Genomic DNA, 26,375 nt, shown 5'->3' on the forward strand with positions numbered 1-26,375 from the left:
TATCACACTGTGTGATGATTATCTCTGTGAATTTTTGTGTGTGACTTTACCAGACATATAAGACTGGCAACTTGTTTATCACACTGTGTGATGATTATCTCTGTGAATTTGTGTGTGTGACTTTACCAGACATTTGAAAATAGCAACTTGTTTATCACACTTGTGATGATTATCTGTGAATTTTTGTGTGTGACTTTACCAGACATTTGAGACTAGCAACTTATTCAATGTCATGAGCACAAATCTGCAAAAAATACCACAATGACTGAATCAGATTATCATATAAATCTTAAACATTTAACAACTGTTAACCTATTTGGCAGTGTTTATAACTCCTCGACTTTTTCATGTTTAAACAAAATAGATTCTAAATTAATTCCTGCTGTCTCTATTTTAGTATTTTGACATGAGACGTCAAAGCTTTTTAACTCATCATTACCTGGATTCCTCTTCCACCATTTATGCTGACCAACATACACAGCCTTTCATTCGCTGAAAAATGGCATTAAACCCCAAACAGCGACAACTTACTATCCCAACAAGGTCAAATACCATTCAGTATGCCAGCAACCCCAAAAGACATCTGATAAAAAATGTTTGCAACCCAACACTGAATTAAAATTTAAATTTTTTTCAAATGTATCCTTTATTTCTTTCATATTTACGTTAGTAAATTACATTTGTTTCAAAATTCAAGCACTGTTCAAGGTAACCACCAAAAATCAATTCACTTTTCAATATTGTGTAAACCCTATTCTCGTCTTACACACTTCATTTCTACATGACATCTTTTTATGAGTGCAGATGGCAATAATGATACATATCATAAAATAAAATGTAGTATAACTAGTGATCGGTGTAAAATAAAATGTAGTGTAACTAGTGATCAGTGAACAATCTAAAATGACAAACCAAGTTTTTCAACAAATTCTAGTATTTAAAAAATGGGTGTCTTATGCATATGGGGTACAGACAATGAAATAGGGTCATTTAACTAAATCAATTTCAAATTAATATTTCTGAATAACTTTACAAAGTATTTTTTAAACATTTATCAATTATATCCAGTCTTTACTTTAATCATACATAAAATTACATTTTTATTTTAAATACATAACAAAAAAAAGGAATGTAAATGGCATGCCATGTGTTTAATAGTCCCCTAGTACAGAATGCTTTCTATCACATTTTTTTCACATTCTATTCGATGGTTCTGTGTAAGTCATTTAAAGATATTCTTGTGTTTAATAATGGAGGCCATATATGATGCAGATTCTCATCGTTTATAAACATTAAAAGGCTTTCGTGCTACAACACTTTGTCAAATATGGTATTAAAAAGTTACATGGTTATTTTGAAAAAGTTATTGAAGTTTTTCTATTTTTAGTAACAGTGGCTCTATTTTCTAGAAAATAGGCAACAGCTGTACAAATTTAAAAGGTTTTCATATCAGGGTGCATACTGTCTTGTTTGGTCAAATTCTATTCACTAGTTCTCATTTCAAGTGTTTCATTTTTTCTTTTGTTAATGACAGCCATTCTTGATTTTGGATCAACGTAATTTTACAAATCTGAAAGGTCCCCGTGCAAGGTTGCTTTCCATCAAATTTAATCAAATTCTGGCAAGTGTTTTGCATAAAGTTGTTTAAAACTATTTTAGTAATGGCAGCTATATTTAATGGCAAACTGACATCATTTGTATAGATTTGATAGCTTTTCATGCCAGGATACTTTCTGTCAAATTTTATTTAACACTCTCTGTCATTCAACAGTTTTACTATTTTTGGTAGCACTGGCCACAAGAGACAGTGAATCAACATTATTTGTAAAAATATTACAAAGGACTTTATTCCAGGATGTTTTCTATCAAATTGGATCAAGAAAGACATTGTTTAAAGTTTCTATTTTTAGCAATGGTGGCCATATCTGACAGCGGACAGACATCAATGTATGAAATTGAAAGTCCATGAGGCCACAATGCTTTGTCAAGTTTGACAGAAACTGGTCTGGTGGCGTCTGATAACTGAAAATAGAAACTGACGAGAAACATACTCCAAACCAAGAGTCGTATCATAACAAAAAACTCACTTTGCTTGATTACCTGGTGAATTAAAAAAACTGAAACTTAAAATATCATAATAGCAGAAGGAACATCTACATCATTTAGTCTAATATGTTGTTTTTAAAAATTGTAGAAATATTTTGGAGTTGTGCTTTAGAAACAAAAGTGTGACAGACCCCTGTTTCCATATCCCCAGCCAACTTCATTAAGCAATGTAATAGTGAATTTACCTCCTTTCTCTGAGGACCTCCTTCTGGTGTTCTGTTAAAACACGTCTTTTTGTAGGCGGTGATTTAATCACAACAAAATCCTGAAAGATAAAGATAATGTCCTACTAGTTCTAATCATCATTCTCAAAAATAACAAGTTTTGACACATAAATTACAAGTGCTTTCTTAGGCTTTAGTTGCTTTCAAATTAATTTCCATGAGCAATATTCAATACATCCATCTTGTTTAGACAGCAGGAAGAACAAGCCGAGTTTAAGTGTGAACAAATGGAAACCAATAAGGTGAAATTATCACTGGCTATCACTTTAATATCTGTACATGTCATTTATAGTTAAATAAACCTATACATAAAAGAATTAAATAAATGATAAATTAAGGGTAACAAATGCGTTTAATTTTAAGGATAACGTCAATGTTATTGGATGCAGGTTGCAATGTCCTTTCAAGATCAACAGTGATCTTGACATGACTGTCGCTACAAAGACGTAATATGTAAGAATGTAAAAACAATGAACTTACCAAAAATAAAATAAATCTTTAGAACATAAATTACTGTACTGTAAGGTGACTGATGAGAACTAATAGTCGTGTAGACCTCTGCTCCAATCAGGCGATTTTCATAAAACGGCTTGAATGACATTCTTACACAAAAGAACAACTTTTAACTGGCCGACTCCTTTAAGCAATTTCATTATGGACTGGCTGCCGTTAAATTGCCATAAACTTTTCCAGCACAGCCATGTAATTTTACAACACTAACATTTCTCATTTAAACTTGTACATTTTGAGTTAGTCAGCTACTACAAAAGATAATAAGAATGCTGTTTTAGATGAATGACTAATTTTAAAGTAAAAATGATTTGAAATATGCCTTTAGTAAAGTTTTACATGTGAAATGATAATTGTAGTGCTGACAAGAAATGTCACAACACTAATATCATCCTTGGACTCAAAATGAAAATGACTTGCTATCATTGGACTTTATCCCAAAATGAAAAAGACTTGCTATCAATGGACTTTATCCCAAAATGAAAACGACTTGCTATCATTGGACTATATCTCAAAATGAAAATAACTAGCTATCAATGGACTTTATCTCAAAATGAAAAGGTCGCAAATTTTTGAGGGCACATCTTTAGTAAATTAAATGTGAATATTAACACTATAATCAAATTTAATAACCAAAAGTTGTGAAGATCAATGCAAAGAATTGTAGATTACCCTTCCATAATTATTAAGTAATAATATGATTTTCACTGCAGAAATTTAATTCACAGTAGAACAAGTAAAATAAACCTAAGACACATTTCCCAATTTATTACAAGAAGTTCAAACAAACCCGACATCACTCGTATCTTTAAAACATAGCTTAGAATCCAAGTGTAATTACAATAGCCAGGTAGTCTCCCCATAAAGATCTGAAGCCTATTAAACTCCACCAAATTTTGGTTATAATTGGTCATGCTTTGCTTTCAAAGATTCATGAAAAAATGGAGCCATGGCAGATCAGCTGGTGAAATGTAAACTCATAATCCAAGGGTGACAGGTTCAATACCTGCCAGGGTAAGCTGTCTCTGCATGTCTTTGAAAAATGAACTTAGCTCCAATACCCTCACCATGATATAGCCAAGTACATGTTAGAAGTTTTGTTAAAACCAACATTCAAAGGCTTTTCTATTTTAGTCACTTTAAAAAGATTGTATAATTATGGCAGATTGACATATACACAAGCTTTGGAGGCTGGTGATCCATTTGATCCGATTCAGATGAATGACTTTTGAGAAATTTTTCTGCTTGAAGGAGCAAGATGGCCGATACTGTGAGAACTTCAAAAAACAAAGATACGCTTTGTTGATTCAACTGTAATCGTGGCAGAGAAATTTTAACTAAAGTAGGTCAGGGCAAATAACAGACTGATATTATGAATGTCCTGTTTATAATCTACTTGAGACCTTTTTCCTTAGCTCAGATTTCTTTAATACTTAAGCTGCAGTCTCAATTTTACAACTGTAATTCCTATTTCCAGTCAAGACTTAAGACATTTGGTCAACTGTAATGGCTCAGCAAATCAGATCACTGGATTCCAGATGAAGTGCAAGTTCATGCTAGAGTTTGATCTGTTAAATACAGACCACGTAAAATGGGCAGAGATATGTGTAACCCCATTAAACAAGTGCACAAACACAGACTGGTAGGACCAAATTTACAATTTTTGAAAAATCTCTATGAATAATGTGCCAATAACAACAGCAACAGTGCTAGAAAAGCTCCTCTTACATTATTGGATAGCCCATCAAATGGCAAGGCTTTCTTTGTTGCAAAAGCCGCAGCTCTGATCTCTAATGGAATTGTAGGTTTAGCTGGTGATTTCTTGATGTTTGGAGAGACAGCCTTGTTTAAGAAACTACCATGGATTTTGTGCGGTGATGGCATCCCAGGAATATGGGGATCTGGTGCCTGAGATCCAGCCTACAGAATAAGAAAAGATAAGAGAATAAATGTCAGAATAAAATATTAGGGTATCTTTATACCCTACAAAAAATGCCAATGATAAATGTAAACAGACAATAGAAATAACATATACATGTCTGCATGTTGTACCCTTTTTCCATTCTTGCTTGTGTAACAGTAATTGATTTACATCCCACTACAGTGTAAGAGTCAGATGTTACAGGTGGAATCGTCGCTCAAGCTACACTGTGCAGTGGGATGTTGGAATTTTGTTTACATCAAGCTACACTGTGCAGTGGGATGCTGGAGTCTTGTTTACATCAAGCTACACTGTGCAGTGGGATGTTGGAATTTTGTTTACATCAAGCTACACTGTGCAGTGGGATGCTGGAGTCTTGTTTACATCAAGCTACACTGTGCAGTGGGATGTTGGAGTCTTGTTTACATCAAGCTACACTGTGCAGTGGGATGTTGGAGTCTTGTTTACATCCCATCAACTTACCACCCAATGCGAGTTAGAGATTTATTTGAATATATAAATTAATCCATAAATTGTCCAAGTAGACTCCACTCAACCTGCATCTGGTGTTGAGCCTAACTTACACAGTGAAAGTTGTACAGACAGTGTCATATTATTATAATAGCTACTCATTTAATTACACTCAATTGCACCAAATCCCAGCAAAAGTGAAAATATAGTTAATCCACTTCAAGAGTTTTGTAAATGGTTCTCATATTCTAAACCTCTACATATCTACAGCCTTCACTCTAACCCCAATTTCATCTTTACATTATCTTCTTTTTTTAAAAAAAACATTGAAACATAACTTTTTCACTATCCCAAAACATAATTTATTTTACAAACTGCTGACAAACCCTATCCAATCTTGCTGCACCTAATAAAAGTAAATCAAGAATCATTGATCAAATGTCCTAAATACATTTGTTTTTGTTTCCTTTTTCCCCTCTTTGATTCTGTAAAATGAAATTCAAAGACAAAGAAACAAGTAAAATGTCAGAAGGAAGTGTGAGTCTTACCCTCACCTGTGCAGACATCATAATAACTCAAGTTGCCACTACCATGCATGAAAATGGTCACTCGAAAGTGACCAGCAAGTTACAGGTAACTATCATACATGCCAACCCCAGTAGAGGTATAAGCATAATATCTGCAAAAAAAGCATGCCAAAATTACATCAAAACCGTCCATCTTTGCTAATAACCTGAAATTGCAGCAGGTCAAAATATTTAGCAAACTTCATGTGGGATTAGAGCCAGAATACAAACACAAAACTATACTGACAAATTATTTATATTTAACACTGACTTTAACTTTTGCCAAACGATCATGAAGTCCACAAATTCTGCAATGAGTTCAGTCAGTAGGCTCCATTACATCCATCTCATTTTCTTCTCAAATTGGTGAAGCAGTGTTGATTTGTGCTTCTTCTAATCAGACATATCTTAAGTTTAAAAAGACCCATCTGCTCAAAGGGTTTTCTTTCACAAGGCAAACTGTAAAAGCCTATTTCGCTTAAGTTCTAGCATCATTTTCTTTAACAGCACAGACTGGACAGCCATCTTTAGTAAAAATTACTAATGATGATGAATTATCACGAGTAATGAAGCAACCATTTCAGTGGCAAACATTGTGTTCAACTAGTCCTACAAAAATGTTTAAAAATAATCTGAACCTTAATTATGACAGTATAGTTTCACAAACTGCAGTTCCAAACCCTAATGAGCATAATGGCTTCTTGCTTGCAACTTGACATGGATTTAAAAACATTATGTTTCACGTGGCTGTGGCAACAACAATCATCTTTCCTGCCATGTGCCTTAGTCATACCATCACACTGTTGTCCTTCTTGCTTTTCATCCCTGACCCCAATCTGAATATTCCCTTTTCTTTTTCTGCAGTGACCATTAAAACCTTTTAAGAGGTTTATTGTCCCTTTCCTTCTAAAAACCTATCGCTTGACAGAAACCACTTTCAAAACAAATAGCAACAGCTTGATCATACAGAAGTCTTGCATCACAAAATACATGCAGTTAAAGCATCTTATAATGTTGGTCTGGTTCCCTGGTCAACTCCACTAAATTTAATATGAAACCCAGATCTGAACCAAACACGGACAAACCAGTATCCAGATTTTACCACAAACAATTCTATTTCCAAAATTTGTACTTTTATTCCCAGACATGATTTTGGTCTTCCATGAAAAAAAACTGAGCACATTTTAAAGGGGGGGGATAAACCAACAGGGTCTTGACGGGCAGCGCCCCCAATCTGAGGGTCCAGGAGACCAAAGGCCCCCAGCCAAAAATGCACTATACACATTAAAACTGCTCCTGGTGCAACTTATGATCATAAAATAAACCGAAATAATTATTTGAAAAACAAATAAACTTACCGAAAATGTTTAATTTGACTTCAGTAATTTCAAAATATTTATAATCACATGAATTTCTTCTCAACTATTATTCATACTGAAGTTATTTCATATGCATGTCAGTGTTCACATCATAATTAAGTCACAATAATTTCTCAAATTTTGAAGCAAACATACTTCTTTTATTTCATAACAAATCTGTAAAATAAACACCCAAGTACGTCAACTATATATAAATAACCCCATACTTGTCTTTTTCTTCAATGGACACAACCTACTGATATGCCAGTCTAGCTCTTTTTGCAGCTTTGGCAAAGATTTCTTTAGTCTTCCTTTTTGTCACCATTGACTATTTTTTTGCTCAATGTGCAAATGTTTCTGTTTTTTCTCACTGAGAGCCTTTCTCCTTTCAAGTTGGTGCTTGTATTGGCGACATGCAGTGCACATATTCTGACAGAGGGCTACATCTGTTCTCTCATGCAAGAAACCATTCTTCTTATAGTATTTAACTGCACTCTTTCCAGATGCCTTCTGAGCTTCAATTTTTCTGTATGCATTTTCTTTGGTAGGTGATGTTCCAAACTCTTCCACTGCGATTACCCTAATTCAGATCTTTATTGCAGAGGTCACAAAATGCCAGTCCTCTAGCATTCAGTTTTCATATAAACTGACCAACTGAATTTCCGTCAACTTTATGCTCCAGCCATTCCCATTTCCATACGTTTTTTTAAACCTTTATCTAAACTTTTCATGTCATGGTCTCTCTCAACAACTTGGGATGCCATATTTTGCAAGCATGCTTTTTCTTTCGATTGCCATCAGTTTCCATTACATGAAGATTCACTGGATGAATTTAAACCTTTGACTAATCAGAATACTCTTTAGGAAAGTCGTGTGCAAACTGACATATGGAACGAATAATTTATGAGGGTCATTGAGGAATGTGAGTGTGCAGGCCGTTTTTAAAAAACTGATCAGATATAAAAAAAACCCGACTATATAAAGAATAATCAACTATATAAAGAATAATCAGATTCAAGTCAGGAGAAAAGCGGAATTCGTCTTTAAAATGGAGAAAAATCATGTCTGTATTCCACAAGTCCCTATTTTAAGGGTCATTTCCATAAGACTTAAGGAAAACTTGTAAGGTCTGGCTGGTCTACTCCATTAGTCATGTAAAAATGACTGAGCTCTAAGCCCTTTTAAGAAGTTCATATTACATGTCTCCCAAAGATTTCGTCATGAATAACAAAATTACCATATGCAGCATGACAGTATTAACCAAGCCCAGATGGACAGGATATACTGGACCAAATCAATACACATCAAGCCCATTACTGAAACAGTGACATTAAAATAACTGGCATTTTAGTTCTCTCTGGTTAACTTGAAAGACACAGCCCTAATAATAACAAAATTCCTCATTTCTCACCTGACTCATCTGACTGATGGGTGTTTCTGCAATGATAGGAACATCAGTATTAATCCAGCCAGGTAACACTAATGAACTCTTCTCCTTCACTTTCATTAACACAGGCCTGAAAGAAGAAAGATGTTATACATATTGATAACATATGATTCAAATAAGTGTAGCAAAATTTATGCAAGACTCGCAGACCAAATGCCAACAAATAAAAGAAACGAATACGACAAGTGATTTCTTACAAAGCTCAAAACACACCATTTCATAAGAAATAGCCAAAATAAAATAATCCATGGAAACAATTCCGGACTGATCCATTCTGAAAGGAGCGGGAAGGGTCAGAAGACACCTTTATCTGAGCCCTCCACCCCATGTTTTTAATATGATCTGGATCAAACTTCTAGCAGTGCTTCTCACTTGTATTTGCTTGCTACGACTGTACAGAAGACTAACTAGTGTACCAACCAATATGATATGTATACTACAGTAGAACGTGTCTTGAGCAACCATCTCTTTTGCCCAAAATATGTCCTCTCAAGACAGGTGGTCTCTCCTAACAGGTCATACTGCTATAAAATCATTAAATTTGTGCATTGAGAGTGAGGTCTCTCAAGACAGGTGGTCTCATAGCAGTGGTCTTTCAAGACAGGTTTTACTGTACCTGCACATTGTGTTTAGCTCATGCTGTCTTGTTTCGTAATTTGACCGCTGAATTTGTATGCCTTGCTAATACCCCAAAAATGACCAAACATGAACTTTAGTTTACTCATGGCTTGCCAAATATAAAATGCAAACTGAGAGTTAATCCACAATGCAAGCCACATTGTCCATGTTTTCACCTGAAATAAGGGAGTCTACAACCATACTGTCATTTGACTTACCTCAGAGACTCTGGGTAGGTGAGGGGAGGAGCTTTACTGAAACTGGCATTCCACAGGATCAGGGTCTGATTTTTTATCTGGCGGCGAGGGTGTAGGAAAGTACTCTCCAGAAGGGGTGAGATTTTCTGGAGGAAATCCGAGTCAAATCCTCCTGTGTATCGACTCTGAAGGCAGCTGCTTATATCAAGCCACAACTTCTCCAACTGAAATGAAAATGTTATCCTAAGTAGAATTTCAGTGATTGTAGCACTTTCAATCCTCAAGCAATTAAAACGGAATATTTTGACATAAATGTGAGTCGACAGATTAGTGTTTCATTTATGGCTACCAAACATACTTGCTTATTACAAGTTGGATCTGGCTGCAAGTTTCAGGCTCTCACCTGCCATCACTTAACGTTCCAGCAGATTTGGGTTAATGATCTTTGCAGCTGGAGACAACTTGTATCAAAGGTTTCCATTAGGATCCAAAACTAAATGGTCACTGACTTTAGCGCTGAAATTTCCGAGTGTCAAAATCTGGTCACTGACTTTAAGGCTGAAATTTCCAAGTGTCAAAATCTTCTACCCAAGAGTCACGAGATCAACATGGAGAAAAGAAAACACTTAAAACAAACTTACATTTATTGTCAAACACAGAAGACATCAAGGAATCTTGTTTCAAAGCAACACAATTATAATAAATGATCAAGAGGACACCCAAGAAAATCTGAAGACCATATATTACGAAATAAAAATCTTTTTGCAAACAATTCTCTTTGATTTCCATCCCTAATATTTAATTTCTAGTTATCAGCCAATTTGGCACCTTTCTTCATCAAGGTGTTAAATTCTAATTATCTCAATCAGTGTTGCTCAAACAATCCATTTATCGAAGTTGACATTTTTATCTTTTACTGTACAATGCAAAGCAGCCCTTACAACTTCATGAGAACAATGCTAATGCAGGTCAGGCAGGTGTATATGATTGGCTGTTCACACGGTAAGAAGGTCAAATGTTATTACATAGCACAGATTATGGTGCTCAAGATGAAATTACCAGGATGGATTTAAAACGTCAAGCACTGTGTATTTTATTGAGTTTAATTAGAACAAATTTTAAGTTGTCAATTTATTTGTAAATTCTGCTCAAATAATACATGCTTATTTTTACAAACTTGTACTGCTAATTTTCCTATCTTCCATTCTTCCCATCTATCTATCCAGTTGGGCTTATTTATTTTTCATAAATGCAACTCTGACTCACAGGCAAGTCCTTCAAACAGAGCTAACTTATATAATTTACCCCTGACCATTGGAAAAATACATTTCTGCATGTCATTCGTGCCAACATCAACCTACAACAAAGCAGATCAGGTTAGCGCACATTTAAAACACTTCCCCTTTGACTGGGTACCTAGGTAACCGTTTATTACAATCAAAAGGAACTCGGCAGATGGTTACACAAATTTTCACAGCTCAAACAGTAATGAATGAAAATGTAATTTTTCTGGAAAAACTAATTTAATTATGTAATATATACCTGCTATTACTGCGTTACTGTTATGCTTTCTCTCCCCAGTCCAAGATGCTCTCTTCCAGTTACTGATGGTCTTAAAACAAAAACATCGTCCTTATTCAACTTGGATATAAACTTTTTTTTTTAAAGTCGGAGAGTAAATGGACGAGGGAAATTAGGCAATAATAGAAGGCAAGTATTAGATAATTCTATTTATTTTTACCCCCACCAACATTTTAATAGCAGTAATACAATACCACTGTTAATGTGACCAACTCTGGAAAATGCTGATGGCCAGAAGATAAGCTGTCAGATATAATTTACCATTTGCTGTCAGTAGGATTCTCTTCTGCAGACTGCAGGATGACCTGACAACTTGCTGGGCTGATGTAATTCTCTGCAGTATTTGTTTATTTTACCCTGAAAATGTAATCATTAATTATACCCTACAACCACTTACTTTTAGCTGGAATGCAGCATTGAACAGTTTGCTGGTGGTTTTCTTGGTTGAAGCATGAAAGAGTTCACTGATTGGTTGAGACAACTGACAAATCAGACTGCTGATGATGCCAGAGGAGGTCACATGGGTGAAGAGAATGGTGAATACATCCACAAGGATGTTCAGCATTCCTTGGACAGAATATGGAGTGGACTTGAGACCCTGAAAACAGAACAATTATATTTTTGTAGTTCAACAGGATATACCATACTGGACTGATTTTAAATATATCTGTTCTGAAGTCAAAATGACTACCAATGATGAATTTTATGTTTAATAATTACTTCTGCATATTAAATACATATTTCATTCTCCGGATGTTGTGATCAGTATATCATGTTCTTGTTGTGGGTTTAATGTCATTTTTCAGCATACAAAAGGCTACATATGTCAGCCAGTATATCTGGTGCAGGAAGAACCAGAGTAACCCCTGTAAGACGCAACTACCCATGGGAAGCTGCTTGCAGGTTTTCCCACATACCCACAATGACGGAGCTCAAGACTCGAACCCACACGGACAGAGGGAGATGGTAGTGATCCATCCATCCAGTCAGTCTGTCTGTATGTATCTATGTATGTATACATGGGGTTTTAAGGCACATCAGCACAATCCTGGCTTTATAGTGCGGACTAAAAGTCAAGTTCTAAAATGGTTGAGGTAAAAATTTCAAAATCTTCAAGAAGATAAACCTTGTAATTACAGATGAAAAAAAGATACAGATCATCTTTTAAGTTCCTATCAAACTTGAGTAGACATATGAGGCCTACTTTAAAATTGTTAGGGTTCATTTCAAATGTTAGGTCACCAAGCCCTAATAATTTGGTTGTCTTAGACACTGACAGCAAAAAATTAACCTAGAAGACATTTATGACAGATGATAATATGTGATGGTTTTAGTTAGGCAAATCAATAAGATTTTTTTTTTTTAAAGCACTGTTATTTTTAACAGTATATCAAAATCTGCCTGACTAAATTTATCAACTGTCATCATCTGATTCAACCTCATGTTAACACCATTAATTCACTGAATGGAGTTCTGTAAACTGTCTATGTATTATCTTGCCTTGTATTCAATCCAATGACAAAGGTCCATATCCTTTATATTAAAATGTTAGTCTTAATTTTGAATAGCCATATCTATAATAGTTACTGCAGACTAAATTTTCTTTATTGGTTTCCTTGTGTGCATTTTTCTGATTCTTAATGTTAGGTGAGGGTGACCGCATAAAGTCATGTATTAGACTCGACACTTACTGGCTCTGAGTCTGACTAGTCCCCTGTAAAGATGGCAACCTACTGTAGGAATCAGCAGCCTTATATCAAAAAGGACTTGCGCAGTGAACTGAACTACAACTGCCACATGTTTTTAGTGTAAAATGTGGCATATACAGTTAAACATAAAAAAACACAAATCCTCAAGATATCAGAATCCCCATAAGATCAAAATCTTGGGTCCAGATTTTTTTCTTTCTTAACATCACCTTTTTTAGTAAACCAAAACACCTTAACTTTGAACCAAAACAAATTTCAATTTTATACAAAAAAAACCTACAAAAACTTAAACTCACCCTAAACTTGGAAACAAATTTTATCTGCAACATCTGGCTACAATATTTACAATCAGCAAATATTATAGTAGGCTTAATAGTAAGAAAATTACCCAGGCATGTGAGGTTAAAGTAATACTTGACACGTGTCAACACAGAGTAGAGCCCACAACAAGGTAAAATGAACTGTACCATAAAAAGAGCCGTCTTCAAAGGTCAATTACTGTTAACTAAACACTTGTGGACAAATCAATTCAAAAAGATTATGTTTATTTGCATCTACAATTGTCACTGATCCTATTAAATAAAATGTTTTTGTTTGTATTTTTAATTAAATACTCGGGCCTCATTAACCAGGTATGCAGCTTCGCTTTTGGTGCTTTGTCAACAGAGACAGACAAAACAGTATTTAAAAGTCAGATTAAATCAACTGATTTTCAAAGGAGAAAATAATTACATACATGTATTTAAGTGACCATGACTGTCATTTGTCTTCACTCACAGATAAAGATGTCGGAATGAACAGCTACGCATTACAAGACTGAACCATCCTTACAGGATAAATTTAGTCCAATCAAAGAGTATGAATCTGTGTCAAAACCTATGCAAAAGAGTGGTGTTGGAACGTTGTAAATTACTTACAGCTTTCAAATACTGTGGATTATCATTCACAGTTCTAATGGACTTGAAGAAAAGTTAAAAAGTATCTCGTTCGATAATGTTTTTTGAAAAAGGACTATTTTTTTTATAGAGAACTTTGTTTTTATTTTTTTCACAAATTATGCTGCATACTGACATGATATGGTATGCATCTCTACTAAAGGCCAGTCAGCAAAAGTGTATGCCATTAAAAAAAAATGGAAATTTTACACAAGTGCAATTTTCTAATCCGATGACATAGTGTATCTACTCGAGTACAAGTCGGATCCAACGGCACAGAACAAGATATGTTATTGCATAATGCGATGACAGACCTGTGTCTCTGCACTTAGAAGTAATCAGGACAACAAACACTGATCTTGATCTGCCGAAACATTATAGGATTGCAGATCAGGGTCTACACTGTTAGCAGCTGGACCAAACTTAAAAGCAAGCTGGTACAGTACGCATTGATTCTGCCATTTTCCAGCCAATATGTCGTAACTAAAACTTCCCATTATGACTGTTCAGTACTGACCTTTGATGGGTAGATTGGTTCCATATTACTGACCAGTTGCAAGGTTCTGTTCTGCAGGAAAGACAGAAGATGAACCAGAGAGTGTATGTTTTCCAATGGCCGCAATCTCTTCTTTGTCCACTTGGCGGGACTCAAAGCACCTGAAAAAGAATTGACAATCTTATAGTCATTTTGTTGCACGATCTGCCATGTAAAAAATATTCCACAACCATTCAATTCCATAATTTTCCATGTCAAAATATTTCACAGCCATTTAATTCTATCAATTCCCTTTTTAAAATATTTTGCAGCTATTCAATCAAAAGGATCTTCCATTTCTGAAAGTGACCTAATTTTCCTTGATGGCTATAGTGTTCCTTATGGCACAATTTATACAAAGTTCCAAGGGATATTTAAGGGCTGTTCCAGTAAAACATAGATGGGACCCATGGAAGGCACATTTAATGTGGAGTTCTCACGCAAAGATTTAGAATAATCTTGTCATTTTATCATTAACGCCATGAAATCAAAGTACCCTGGCATATATTTTTTATAAACTGCCTTCCTTGGGTACCATGTATGTTTAAATGGAACAGCCCATAAAAGATCTGAATACAAGTGTAATGTTCTATAACGTGATTTATAGTGCATCGGTCCATTCTCTCTAACCACTCACATGCACCTGTTCACATTTTCCCAGTCAGAGTGTCCAATTACCATTTTATTTACTCTGCTACATTTGGTTCAAACAAAGTAAACTGCACTTCAAACCACATGGTGGTTTTCAAATCATCATGTTCCCTATAAAATCTTTCATGTTAGTACTCCACAAATATCCAGTAATACTAGCAGTCATTACAGGAACCCTGGGGGGCCCAGTGGCCGAGTGGTCTAAAGCACTCTCCATTACGGATCACTGCCATCTCACCTCTGTCTGCGTGGGTTAGAGTCTCGGATTCAGCCAATGTGGGTATGTGAGAAAGCTTGCCAGTAGCTTCTCGTGGGTCGGTGGTTCTTTCTGTGCTTTTCCCAGGTTCTTCCTCTACCATTAATACTGGCCGCCATGTATAGCCTATCGTGTGCTGAAAAATGGCATTAAACTCTACAACAACAACAACAACGGAACCCTGCATGACCGGGCAATTCTGCATAAAAAAAATAATGCTAATGCAACTCTCTTTACAGTCCAACTACGTTGAGCAATTTGTGGTCTTGGCTTCTTTACTCTGAACACTTCCACTTCTCAAATCGGGTTCAAAAAGCAAATCCACGTTTCATCATCCATCTCATTCAATTGTCTCTGGCCAATCTTTTCATATTTGTTTTTTTTCAGCCCAAGATGCCAACAAATGTAGGACCTATCTTGCAGAAATTTTTCTGAGCTTCAAATGATTCTTCATGCCAGTCCAAACAGACGTATCTTCCACCACGTCATCAACTACCCTCTACACAGCAAAATTAAATGGCCCATAACATATATCCAAGTGACCTACTTTTCACTGATAGCTGTAGTACTGTTACTATCCAACTACATACAAAAATATTTGATTCTACAAGCAACAGCAGGCACAGGAATGGAGCTGGAAAAATCCAGCACCCGAGAATGGATATACATTTTCTTAGCATACATGCCATCCCCTGGGTAAGGAAAAAGTGTAATCTAAGTGGAGTAATCAGAGCAGAAAAAGAGTAATCCACATATAACATGATAAAAATTCAATGAGTATATGTACAAAATATTTTATTTATCCCTCTAGACTTTAAACATCAATTGCTGCTTCAAGTTTTCATATATAACACTTTGAGCTTTAAAAAGAAATAGACTCTCATATTGCATTTCAAAATACTTCATACCAGCTGAGACTATGAATGTTTTACACACCAGATGAGCACTAAGTGCTGGGTTACAGAACCCGGATCTGAATTCAATTTTACTTTTGTTAACAATACTGAACAATCTCTCACAGTCAGCATTAGAATGGTAAAGAACCAATATTCCTTTCATAACCTGACAAAGACGTGGACATTTATATCTTCCAGCTACTGGGTCTTTTAGCTGGGAAATAAGATGAAAAAAATCATCCATGTCAGCATTAAGGACATTGTCGGGTAGAGTGCCAACTTGATACTTCAGGAGTTCTTCTTCTAATTTATCAGCAGCCTTTCCTGCAGCAATGTGCATCATAGGACAGACATCTGATCATCTGATATGAACATGTTCTTGCACATGCATATTTTCTATAATTTCGGAATCAGGAAACATCCGTTTGAACAAAGGACCAATATTAAAGTCCTTTTCATACAGCCTGCAAGGGGCATGTAGCTGCCTAGAATGGAATGCTGTATTGTGAAATTCATGTACTCGCGTATTCATCTCTGAATTGACTTTTCGTCTTTTCCTAATTCATCTGTGAAATTATTTGAAAAACTTTTGCTCCAGCACATACATTGACTAGAGTAAATCTGACTTGACTTTTAATGCCAAATACCTACAGTTAAGTTATATACCAGATGAATCTGAACAAAGAATCTGCAAGCAAAGATTACAAGTTAGAAAACCAGTATGTTCTCTCCTAACTAAACCATACAGCTGCTATAAATAAAAAGTTTGAAAGCAGAACCAGCATGTTTCTTGGAAATAAAGTAACTGCTATAAAAAGAACATAATACTGTTAGGAAAGTGCATACCCTTATGTTGTAGTTAAATAGAAGCCATCTTTTCTAGATAACGGTCTGTTGGATTAATTGGATGTTAATAAAAATGAGAAAACAAATTATTGATTTCTTTTGGATAGGAATATACCAAAAACACATAATCCGGAAAAAGCATGATTACGCCAAAAGTGTAATGGTTGTATGATCTAGTCACACCTAGGAAGACTGCTGAGCAATATAGGGTTGATCAAGGAAGCCACTCATAATTTGGTGGTAAATCTTAGAGAAGATTCCAAGAAAAGATAAAGCTTTGTAAAGGTCATTAAGTTATTTGCTCAAATTTTGCAGAATTTTATGGCATTGCGACTGTAATTATGCACAGCATGTATACTTAATTACTACAACTGTTCAGTATGTAGAATTACCTTTGTAGTGTTCATTTACAGGTGTATTTGAGTATTATGTAGAGAATTAAGTAGATTGTTAGCTTGTGGTCAGAATTAATTTTGTAATTCACTATTAGGTTAATTTGTAGCAAATTAGTGCATTTTTTCATGTGATATATTAGAATTTACACATGCTTGAACTGTGGATTTGGAAAATGGTTGAAGTAAGATTAATCAATATGGATGTATGAATATATCAGAGCATGGATATTTGAATATTTGCATACTTTGGATGAGTTGTAATGTAAAGAAATGCATCTGACTGCTGTGATATTGTTTAGTATAATGGGATCAGGAATATGTACATATCAGTATTTCGATGTGAATGAATGCGTCACTAAGAAATTTAATAGCCATTATTTGAAGATAGGCTGGGTGCAGTGTGAGATGAGAGAGCTAAGGAAAATATTGTACTGTCCTTTTGTTTTCACAGGAAGCTTTTTGGGGATAGAACTTCCGGTTTAGTTAAGTCCTGAGTTTTTAATAGTGAGACTAGCAAAGCAGTCAGAGTCAACAAGTCTAGTCGGTGGAGCGAGTCAAAGAGGAAAAGGATTAGAGAAGGAGAAAGTGGGGGAGGAGGATGAGTATAGAGAAGTCTAGGCTACTTTATTTCCATCAGACAACATAATAACGTAGTTCATCGTAATCAGTAACTGCAGGTTAATTTAGTAAATTACCACAACGTAGAGTATTTGGAATTATAGCCCTTTGCACACATGAACAGAAATTAAACCATTTGTTAAATCTATGTGAAAGGCAAATTTGTTGTCATTCTTTTCCTTTGCTTGATTCTACTCTGTAAATATCAAAAATAGACAAAATATGTATGTACATCTGTAGTCGTGCACACACCCCTTTGCTAAAAACGGACCGGACTTGTCCAGGAAATGGAAATGGATCTCGAGCATGTCCGTCCATTATATTGAAAACTTCCGTTAAGCAAGAAATGCGCAGATGATGACGTCATTAGGGCCACTCTACTCACAATCAGGTTAGAAATCATAAATCATTGAATGAATTGACTAAGTTCCTTGCACATTTTACCACATTAAATGTTTCCATTATTGAAATTGGTAGGGGGGTACAAAAGGGTTGGTATATTCAGACTATACATCCAAATCTAACAACCTTGGACAATTTTATTTGTGATTATGGAAAGAAATTAAAATTCTTGGATTTATTTCAATTTTCAAAGACTTTTAAAGACCTCAGGGTAATCTGCTCAATTTTCCCAAACTTTCAAGGCCTTAAAAATGCTACCTCATTTTCCCCAAACTCTCAAAGACCGTATGAACCCTGTTAATGTATATTCTTTTGTAATATACTGTAATATACATAATCATTGAATATTAATTGCTCATTGTACCTGTATAAATCTAGACAAATCATTATTGTCCGACTTGTAAACCACTATAACTCACCGATACTAAATGTGGACTGTGTGCCAAGGGATGAGAAGTCAATGCTGCCAACAACCACCATACACATCTGGATCAAAAATTCAGTCTGTGACCCATCCTGGAAAAATATTTAAACCATAAAAAATATTTTTTAAAAACCTAATTGAAATAAAAGGCTTTGCACAATACAGTTGAATATATTCAAAGATTCAACATATTGGACACAATCTTAATGTTGCTGCAACCACCACAGATTTTTCTACCCATAATGCAATGCATGTGTAACAATTGTACCCATACTGCAATGCATGTGTAACAATTCTACCCATACTGCAATGCATGTGTAACAAAGTTCTTATCTCGTATAATACAGAATGATCTTTTTCTAAAAGCTAAATAGGTTTATTAATCTCTGACCATACTTAGAATATGGTTTTCAAATCATAACTATGCACTGTTTCAGCTCCATTTAAGATACATTTCAATGACACTAATTATAGTATGAAAATCTAAAAAGGGGGGGGGGGGGTAAAACAATTTTTTTATTTATTTTATTCTTATTGTTGCACTACTAAAACTTTTCCCCAACACACGTTTCCAGTCCAAGCTAATATTGACATCCCATGAGTAACTGGAGGTCTACAAGAAGAAAAGCATAATCCCAGTCTCATCCCTATGTTACCTCTGTCATTCAGAGTATCGTTCTTTCACACGGACAATGTAAAAGGTCAACAGAGTGGGAAATTAGGCAAGAATAGCATAAGTATTAATAATTAAAATAATTATATTGCCCCCAAAATCAATTTTAATAAATTACCTATTATTTTACTGATGAACACTGGGAGGCTGATGGCCTCCAGATGAGATGTCAAGTGAATTTACTGACAGTTCTACTGCTGACTGGAGCTGGACTTCTTTGGCCAATGCAACTGGACCTATTTTATAAATACTTTGCTTCAGTAAGCCAGTGACCGAAAGTAGAATGAAGAGAAGGTGGACTAAGACAACCTGATGGCAGTTTTCATCACATCATCTAAAAAAGAATGTTTAATAAAAGCCAAAGATGCAGCAAAAAAACTCCAACCTCATGGACTTTCTCAGGAAAGAAAAACATCTCAGTGACAGACTGGTAAGCTTTTTGACAGAATAGTTCACCTAAAGACAGGGTTTTGACCATCTCTTTTCCCCTTCTCATTTACCCAAATTCAAAAGCAAGACCCTACTTGGACAAAGGAATCAATATTTTTATCATCTCCTGCACACATGTGAAAAAGACAGGGAATTTCAATTCCACTGGGGATAAGAATGTATCCATTTCCTGCCCAGAGTCCCTTGTTAGAGATAGGGTATAAACTTAAATATAGTAACCACAGAACCATACACAATTCTTTTCCACTGACAAAGCACAAAGGAAACGACTGTAGAAGGCTAAGGATCCTCACTCAAGAGTTAGTTTACAAGGTGCCTTAAAAAATGGCCAAAGAACAAATAAAAGGTTCCATGGCAGCTCCAGGATAAAGAATTATAAAGGTTATAGCACCTCCCATATTTCAATATTTCACCTGTTGGAAGGCAGTAATCAAGGAAGGCAGCACAGTTCCTTCAGGAACTTTCACTTGAGGTTTCACGAGGTAAATAAGGAAGGCAGTACAGTTCCTGAACTGAAGAACTTTCACTTGAGGTTTCATAAGGTAAATAAGGAAGACAGTACAGTTCCTGAAGGAACTTTCACTTGAGGTTTCATAAGGTAAATAAGGAAGGCAGTACAGTTCCTGAAGGAACTTTCACTTATGGGTTCATAAGGTAAATAAGGAAGGCAAGGGGTCACATATTAGTAACTCTTGATTGGGAATCAGTTCCCGGCAAGTCAGTGCCTTAGTAAGATATAAAAGAGGAGATTCTTGTTCAACCTCTTGACAAACAAGCCTACCACTAGTTTCTCCACAGCAGAAAAAAATCTGCTACCAACTGGCACACAGACCATATTGTGAGGACCTTCTAACCCCATCTGCAGAGGCTTTCCACCATGAAATTTCACTAGCCTGAAATATGGCAGACTTTGAAAGTGATCTCCTGAGGCTCTCCAGCAGAGGAGGTACTAAACTTACAAGCAAAGAAAAGGGACACGTGTACCCCTTGACATCTGCGGTATGCCACGACCAACATGTTCATGATGACTATGATAAAGCAACATTTTGTGCAGTGAATGCACCCTTATATTGTTAGAAAAACTGTCAGAATTGCTAGGTTGCTGATATGAAGGGAAAATTCTTCACATAATCACTTCCCTGCTTAACAAAACGCACAGGTACCAGGCGAGGAAGCCAACCTGAATCTGAAGTGTTGGTCAGAAAGAGAGTGAGGTTCTGGACCTTGTATTGGAACTCTCTTCAGAAACTTGTCCTGATTTTAGTATCAACTCTCATATGGTGACAAAATTTGAATTCCAATGGATTCCAAAGAGACAGGTGGTCCCTGAGATGTCCTCAGTTTGCCAACAACAGGAACTGGAGAGGCTGCCAATTAAGACTTCTGAGGCAAACCAAGACTGCTGCAGAGTCCTAAGGAGAGAGAGAGGCTGAAACAACCTGACAACCAAGTCCTTTTGGACAGTCTTGCAATATAAGAGGGCACATGAACTGTTCCTGAATGGGTGAGAAAATTCACTGGAATGTAAACTAAATTCTTGTAAGGACTCTTATCTGACATCTCCTGGCTTGGGATTAGTCCCAGTCAAGTTATCACATCTGACATCTCTTGGCTGGGGATTAGTCCCAGACAAGTTATCATATCTGACATCTTCTGGCTTGGGATTAGTCCCAGTCAAGTTACTAAGGCTGACTGCCTCCCTCCATAGAGAAGGGGGGAAGGGGTTTGCAGACCTCCTGCCCTGGTCTTTCTGGCCAAACTGTTGTGCAAAAGACAGGTGATAGAACTTTAAAAATCAAATGGTACTGTATCCATGCTTACAACATTTAGGAGGACCCAATGACCTACCAGGGTAGTCTCTTTCCCAATGACCTACCAGAGTAATTTCTTTGCTGTTTTAGCCAGGCTAGTGATTGTGGCTAGGAACTGGTGTTGGTGTTGCGGATCCATGGATTCCGCAAGGTCCCTGTGGTGATCAGCCCAATGAACAACAAGTCTGCATCAGGCAAAGCAGGCTTCAAAAGGATTTTGTTCTCCAACAGTAAAATCTTAGACATTTCCAAAGTAGTAAACATTGTCTTCCTAAGAGTCCAATTTTCATCCACCTTTGCCTAACTCTCAGGGTGGGATGGAGACTGAGACCCAATATAGAAGGATCCAACACAGCCAGATCTTCTGGGAAACTAATGGAGTCTAGCAAAGCAAAGTACATCACACTAAACCACCACCCACCTCAACTCACCATAGGGCATAGAAAGACACGCAAGCAGACATGGTTCATGCCATGTAGGTGGTATGTCCCAAGCAGTCTTCTGGCTGCATTTATGCCAACTTCCTGTTACAAGCTGAAAGCTTTAAGAAAATGTTAAAGTAACCAAGCGACCAGAACAAAACAGGTGTTGAAAGTTCTTATCCTGACATCAGTTACTTATGAGGGGATAAATTCAATAGTGAATGTACAAGATCCCTCAAAATAAACAAAAAGGGATACATATGCAAAAATGATGGTTAAGAAAACAAATCAAACATATTCCTACTCCATGACATGATTATTCCATCACCAGCCTATAACCTGACAGCAATAGAGACCTGCTTGATGAGTTTATCCAGAGAACACAAATCATCTGTCTATCTAGACCCCCATAACTTAGGTGTGATATGCTGACCAGTGATGCGGGAGACACAACAAAAGCTTTCATGTTCTTCATGTAGGTAAGCTATATAAAAAAAGTACAAGGAAACAAAACTCAAATGTAAAAAAAATCCTACCTGTTTTTCTTCTTTTTTGCAGTTTTCCATAAGTCTTTGACATAGGTTCTCACACACAATATTGGCCTCAGCATTGGTCACAAGGGCAGAGAGACGGGCAAAGGTCTTGTACAAGTCTGACCAGGTCTTTGTCAGTGTCTTCACTGTGCCCTGCATTCAAAGTTTTACACATTTCAATGTTTTTGTCTCTATTTGTATAGCCTGTTGCTAAAAGTATATATATTCATACAAGTCCAACTACAAATAACAAAGACTCTGATCTGCATTACATAATGCACTGGCTTATTATGGTGTATGATGTTTGTTTTACTGATTACTTCTAACAGACCCAGATCTTTAACATTATGTGAAAAATGAGCATAGGATTCAGAAGCTGCCCTCTCCAATAATGATCAATTCTGAGCAGTAAAATATGCAGATATTTTTTAAGTTAACTTCATTCTTGCACAAAAATATCTTATGCAAGTCTTTCATTTCAACAACATAAAATAGGAGAATTATAAAAGCAGTTTGTTTGATATATATATATATATATATATATATATATATATATATATATATACTCATACACACACTGGCAGCAACCTTTTACCCTCACTGCCATAAAACTCATGGGGCCTCTGAAATTCTGCACTCCAAACCAATGGTTGCATATCGAAGTTTAAACAGCCAACAATGTCGCCAACAAATAAAAAAAGCCACATGGTATGTTTTGCGGCCAATAAGGAAAAACAATCCAAGTTTGCGACATTGGCAAAGACCTACACAATCCCAGAATAAACTTTTTGTGCATTTTTTCTTCTTCTTACTTTTAAGAAGAAAACAAAAATACGTTTTCGTGTACGATAAACATACTTTTTCGTGTACGAGAAAAATACATATAAAATTTCAGGAGCCAAGCCACGATCATCTTGTAAAATTTGTACACAATCTCTTCCCCAAAATGAAAGCAACTTTTTACGTTTTTGTTCGTACTTTTTAAGAATTTGTTTTGTGAACAAGAAAAATACATGTACATGAAATTTCGGGAGCCACACCATGACCATGTTATATCCGAATTCGCGTTTTAACGGAGCCCACTATAGCGGGGTCACACTGTATTAGGCAGTGCATTCATCTGCGGGGGAGGGGTGTTTGCATAACATAAAGGACCTTAAATACTATATTTTAATGAAAGTATTGAAGTGAACATGGCTGGCAGTAACTCTCTCATATCAGAATCCACAAACCTTCTGCCTGTCTAGACTCCTTTAGAACCTTGCTTTTACTGGAGAAAAGTTTAACTAACGGTGAAGGATTTTATGAATGCTTTTTACATGTTTCATTAAACCCAATAAAATTAACTTCATTTCTCGAAAGTAGTCAAGACTTGTGACCTGCTGAAAATATTTCATCCTTACTTTCATGTCAACATACAGGCATTGTATATAATTTCCAGTTATTAACATTAAACTTACACTAAGGGTGAACATGGAATTATGTATTTTCCACATAGATCAACAGATAGCGGGTTCATCTTTTTATTATTTTACAGGAGAAAATGTCTGATAACATAAATTTTCAATGCTAACACCGAGATGACCCGCACGATATAATTACACGAGACATTTACTTACTTATCCACTCTCTAAAACTGTATATAAAAACTGCTCAAGTGACAGGAGAATACATTAATATGTATTTATACTCTTTCAATCCATGGAAGAGAGCACTAGATACTCTTTCATTATCACATAAATTAATGTGAAAACAAACATTCGCTGGTGCCATTTGCACCTTAGATTACAAATCTGATTTGACATGTGACCATATTACATGCTGACAAGGCAAGGAAAGCCCTATGTACATCAAAGTGTGCTTGTCTAAACATGATTTTCAGCCCTTAAGATTAAACACAAGGTTAATTTCAACATGTTTCAACATTTTAAATTTAACAGAAAAAAACGCCAAGATAAATCTTTGAAAATGTATGCAGTAGTTCTCCTTTAAAATTAGGTCTTTCAGTTTTGGACTAATAACATCAACTTTACAAATGTGAATTGCTTAAATTAAAATTTTACAAGAATTTTAAATCTTTTTGGGACTTGATAGGGAGAAGAATGTTCTTGATGAACCATCACATGAGTAATGAGTAATAATTTAGTAAATTGTGTCACAAAATCCCAGCTCGTTTCCCAATCTCCAAAAAACAACCCAATGCAAGTCTTCTACCACAATTAGATCTTATGAACATGGTGACCCAAGCCTCAAGTTTTACAACCACATATAAATACCAATCATCCTTTAAAAAATTCCAAAGAAATTCCTTTCAATACTTTTCTGACCATCCTGTTGAACATGTCAAAGTGATCCAACTGACAAAATTAACAAGTAACAAATATATTTGACAAGTCGAGTCCAACAAAGCTATTTGATTGTGCCTTATATTTCTGTTCAACACAGACTCAGATCAGTCAGCATAGTGCGGTTTGCAGTCGGATTGACTTACAAGATGGATGGATGTGTGTGTGTACATATGTATGTATGTATGTATGTATGTATGTATGTATGTATGTATGTATGCACGTATGTATGTATATAAGGCTCCAGTGTATTTCAATAAAACAATGAAGTCATCATATTCCTTAACTATATACACTCTGTATATACATGTTTGTGTGATAGGGAGAGAGACAGAGACAGAGATAAATACCTGTGGCAGTCTTTCAGGAAGTTTGTGGGTGACAGGGAACATCAAGGACTGATACAAACAATCAAATTTGTGCTCCAGTGCATCACCCTGATTTACTTCATTTGTCTGAAGAAAAAAAAAATTCTTTACATATCAAGATAGGTAAATGCCTTTTAAAAATATATCCTTGTGCCAGTGTTTTAGGATTCGACACAATAGTGCCCAGACATTCTTCTGTAACCCTCCCCCCGCATAGCTGCCAATGCCAAGTACAAAAATACTGTTTATGACAAAAATACTGATTTTCAGGAACCAATACTGATTTTTAAAACTTAAATGTATATGTAACTATTTACAAAATCTACAACCATCAGTAAAGTAGGAGAGTAACTTTTTAATTTCAAATATGCATGTGTTGCACTCTTGCACCTTCTGAACAGGCACCCTGTTCTATTAGGGAGCCCATTCAGTAAGGTGCAAGAGTGCACTACACTGTTTATGGGAGCCTTTTCCACACCTTGTTTTCTTCATTCATCATCAGTTCCAATGTACCATCTTTCATTGATGATCTGAATTCTTCTCTACTTTTGTTTTTTTACTAAACTGTTTTCATTCAAGCACACAAGTAATCCTTTGCAATTTTACTGTCTGGACAAAGTGTGTGAAAAAAATAGCCAGCAACAAACACCAGCAATTGAAAGAGCAAGGTTCATTTTTCAAATGTAGTAAAATGAACTTCCGATTGAATTAAAGCACAGTTCTCTCTGGTATTTATAAAAGGCATTAAGTTCAGGCTGTGTTGTTGATGATGATGCAGCAAGCTGATGATTATCAGCTTTTTCATGCTGTTTTATGTCATGGGTGCCTCAATAATTTCCATGAATTCAAGAGCAGACCTGTGTGATAACAACATTTTCAAATTATCTTCTATGGTACACACTGGATGTCAGCTTGGCAGCGTTTTCATTTTAGGACAAAGCAGACATCAGAATATACATCTGGCACCATTTTTATTTAGAACTATATGAAAAAACCATCATAATGATTCTACATTTTCATTTAGAACCAAATAAGAAGTCTGTTGGTAAAAACCCACATGTTGATATAGCTATCTATTTTGACTGGAGTAGATACGACAATATATTT

General features: G+C 35.7%; 1 protein-coding gene across 1 annotated transcript in view; it reads right to left on the bottom strand.

Annotated features, from left to right (window-relative positions):
• The window catches only part of LOC149776489 (uncharacterized), a 79,228-nt gene that overhangs the window by 20,374 nt on the left and 32,479 nt on the right, over positions 1–26,375 (bottom strand). The window contains exons 17-25 of the mRNA XM_089941311.1: positions 25,251–25,355; positions 22,559–22,708; positions 18,662–18,758; positions 14,161–14,300; positions 11,397–11,597; positions 9,440–9,642; positions 8,568–8,673; positions 4,569–4,760; positions 2,292–2,371 (exon numbers count right to left, since the gene is read on the bottom strand). Coding sequence (XP_089797437.1) covers positions 2,292–2,371; positions 4,569–4,760; positions 8,568–8,673; positions 9,440–9,642; positions 11,397–11,597; positions 14,161–14,300; positions 18,662–18,758; positions 22,559–22,708; positions 25,251–25,355 — 1,274 coding nt within the window. The remainder of the gene's footprint in view (positions 1–2,291; positions 2,372–4,568; positions 4,761–8,567; positions 8,674–9,439; positions 9,643–11,396; positions 11,598–14,160; positions 14,301–18,661; positions 18,759–22,558; positions 22,709–25,250; positions 25,356–26,375) is intronic.

Source organism: Sinohyriopsis cumingii, chromosome 18 (assembly GCF_028554795.1).
Source record: "Sinohyriopsis cumingii isolate HCF-2022 chromosome 18, ASM2855479v2, whole genome shotgun sequence".
NCBI classification, from domain to species: domain Eukaryota; kingdom Metazoa; phylum Mollusca; class Bivalvia; order Unionida; family Unionidae; genus Sinohyriopsis; species Sinohyriopsis cumingii.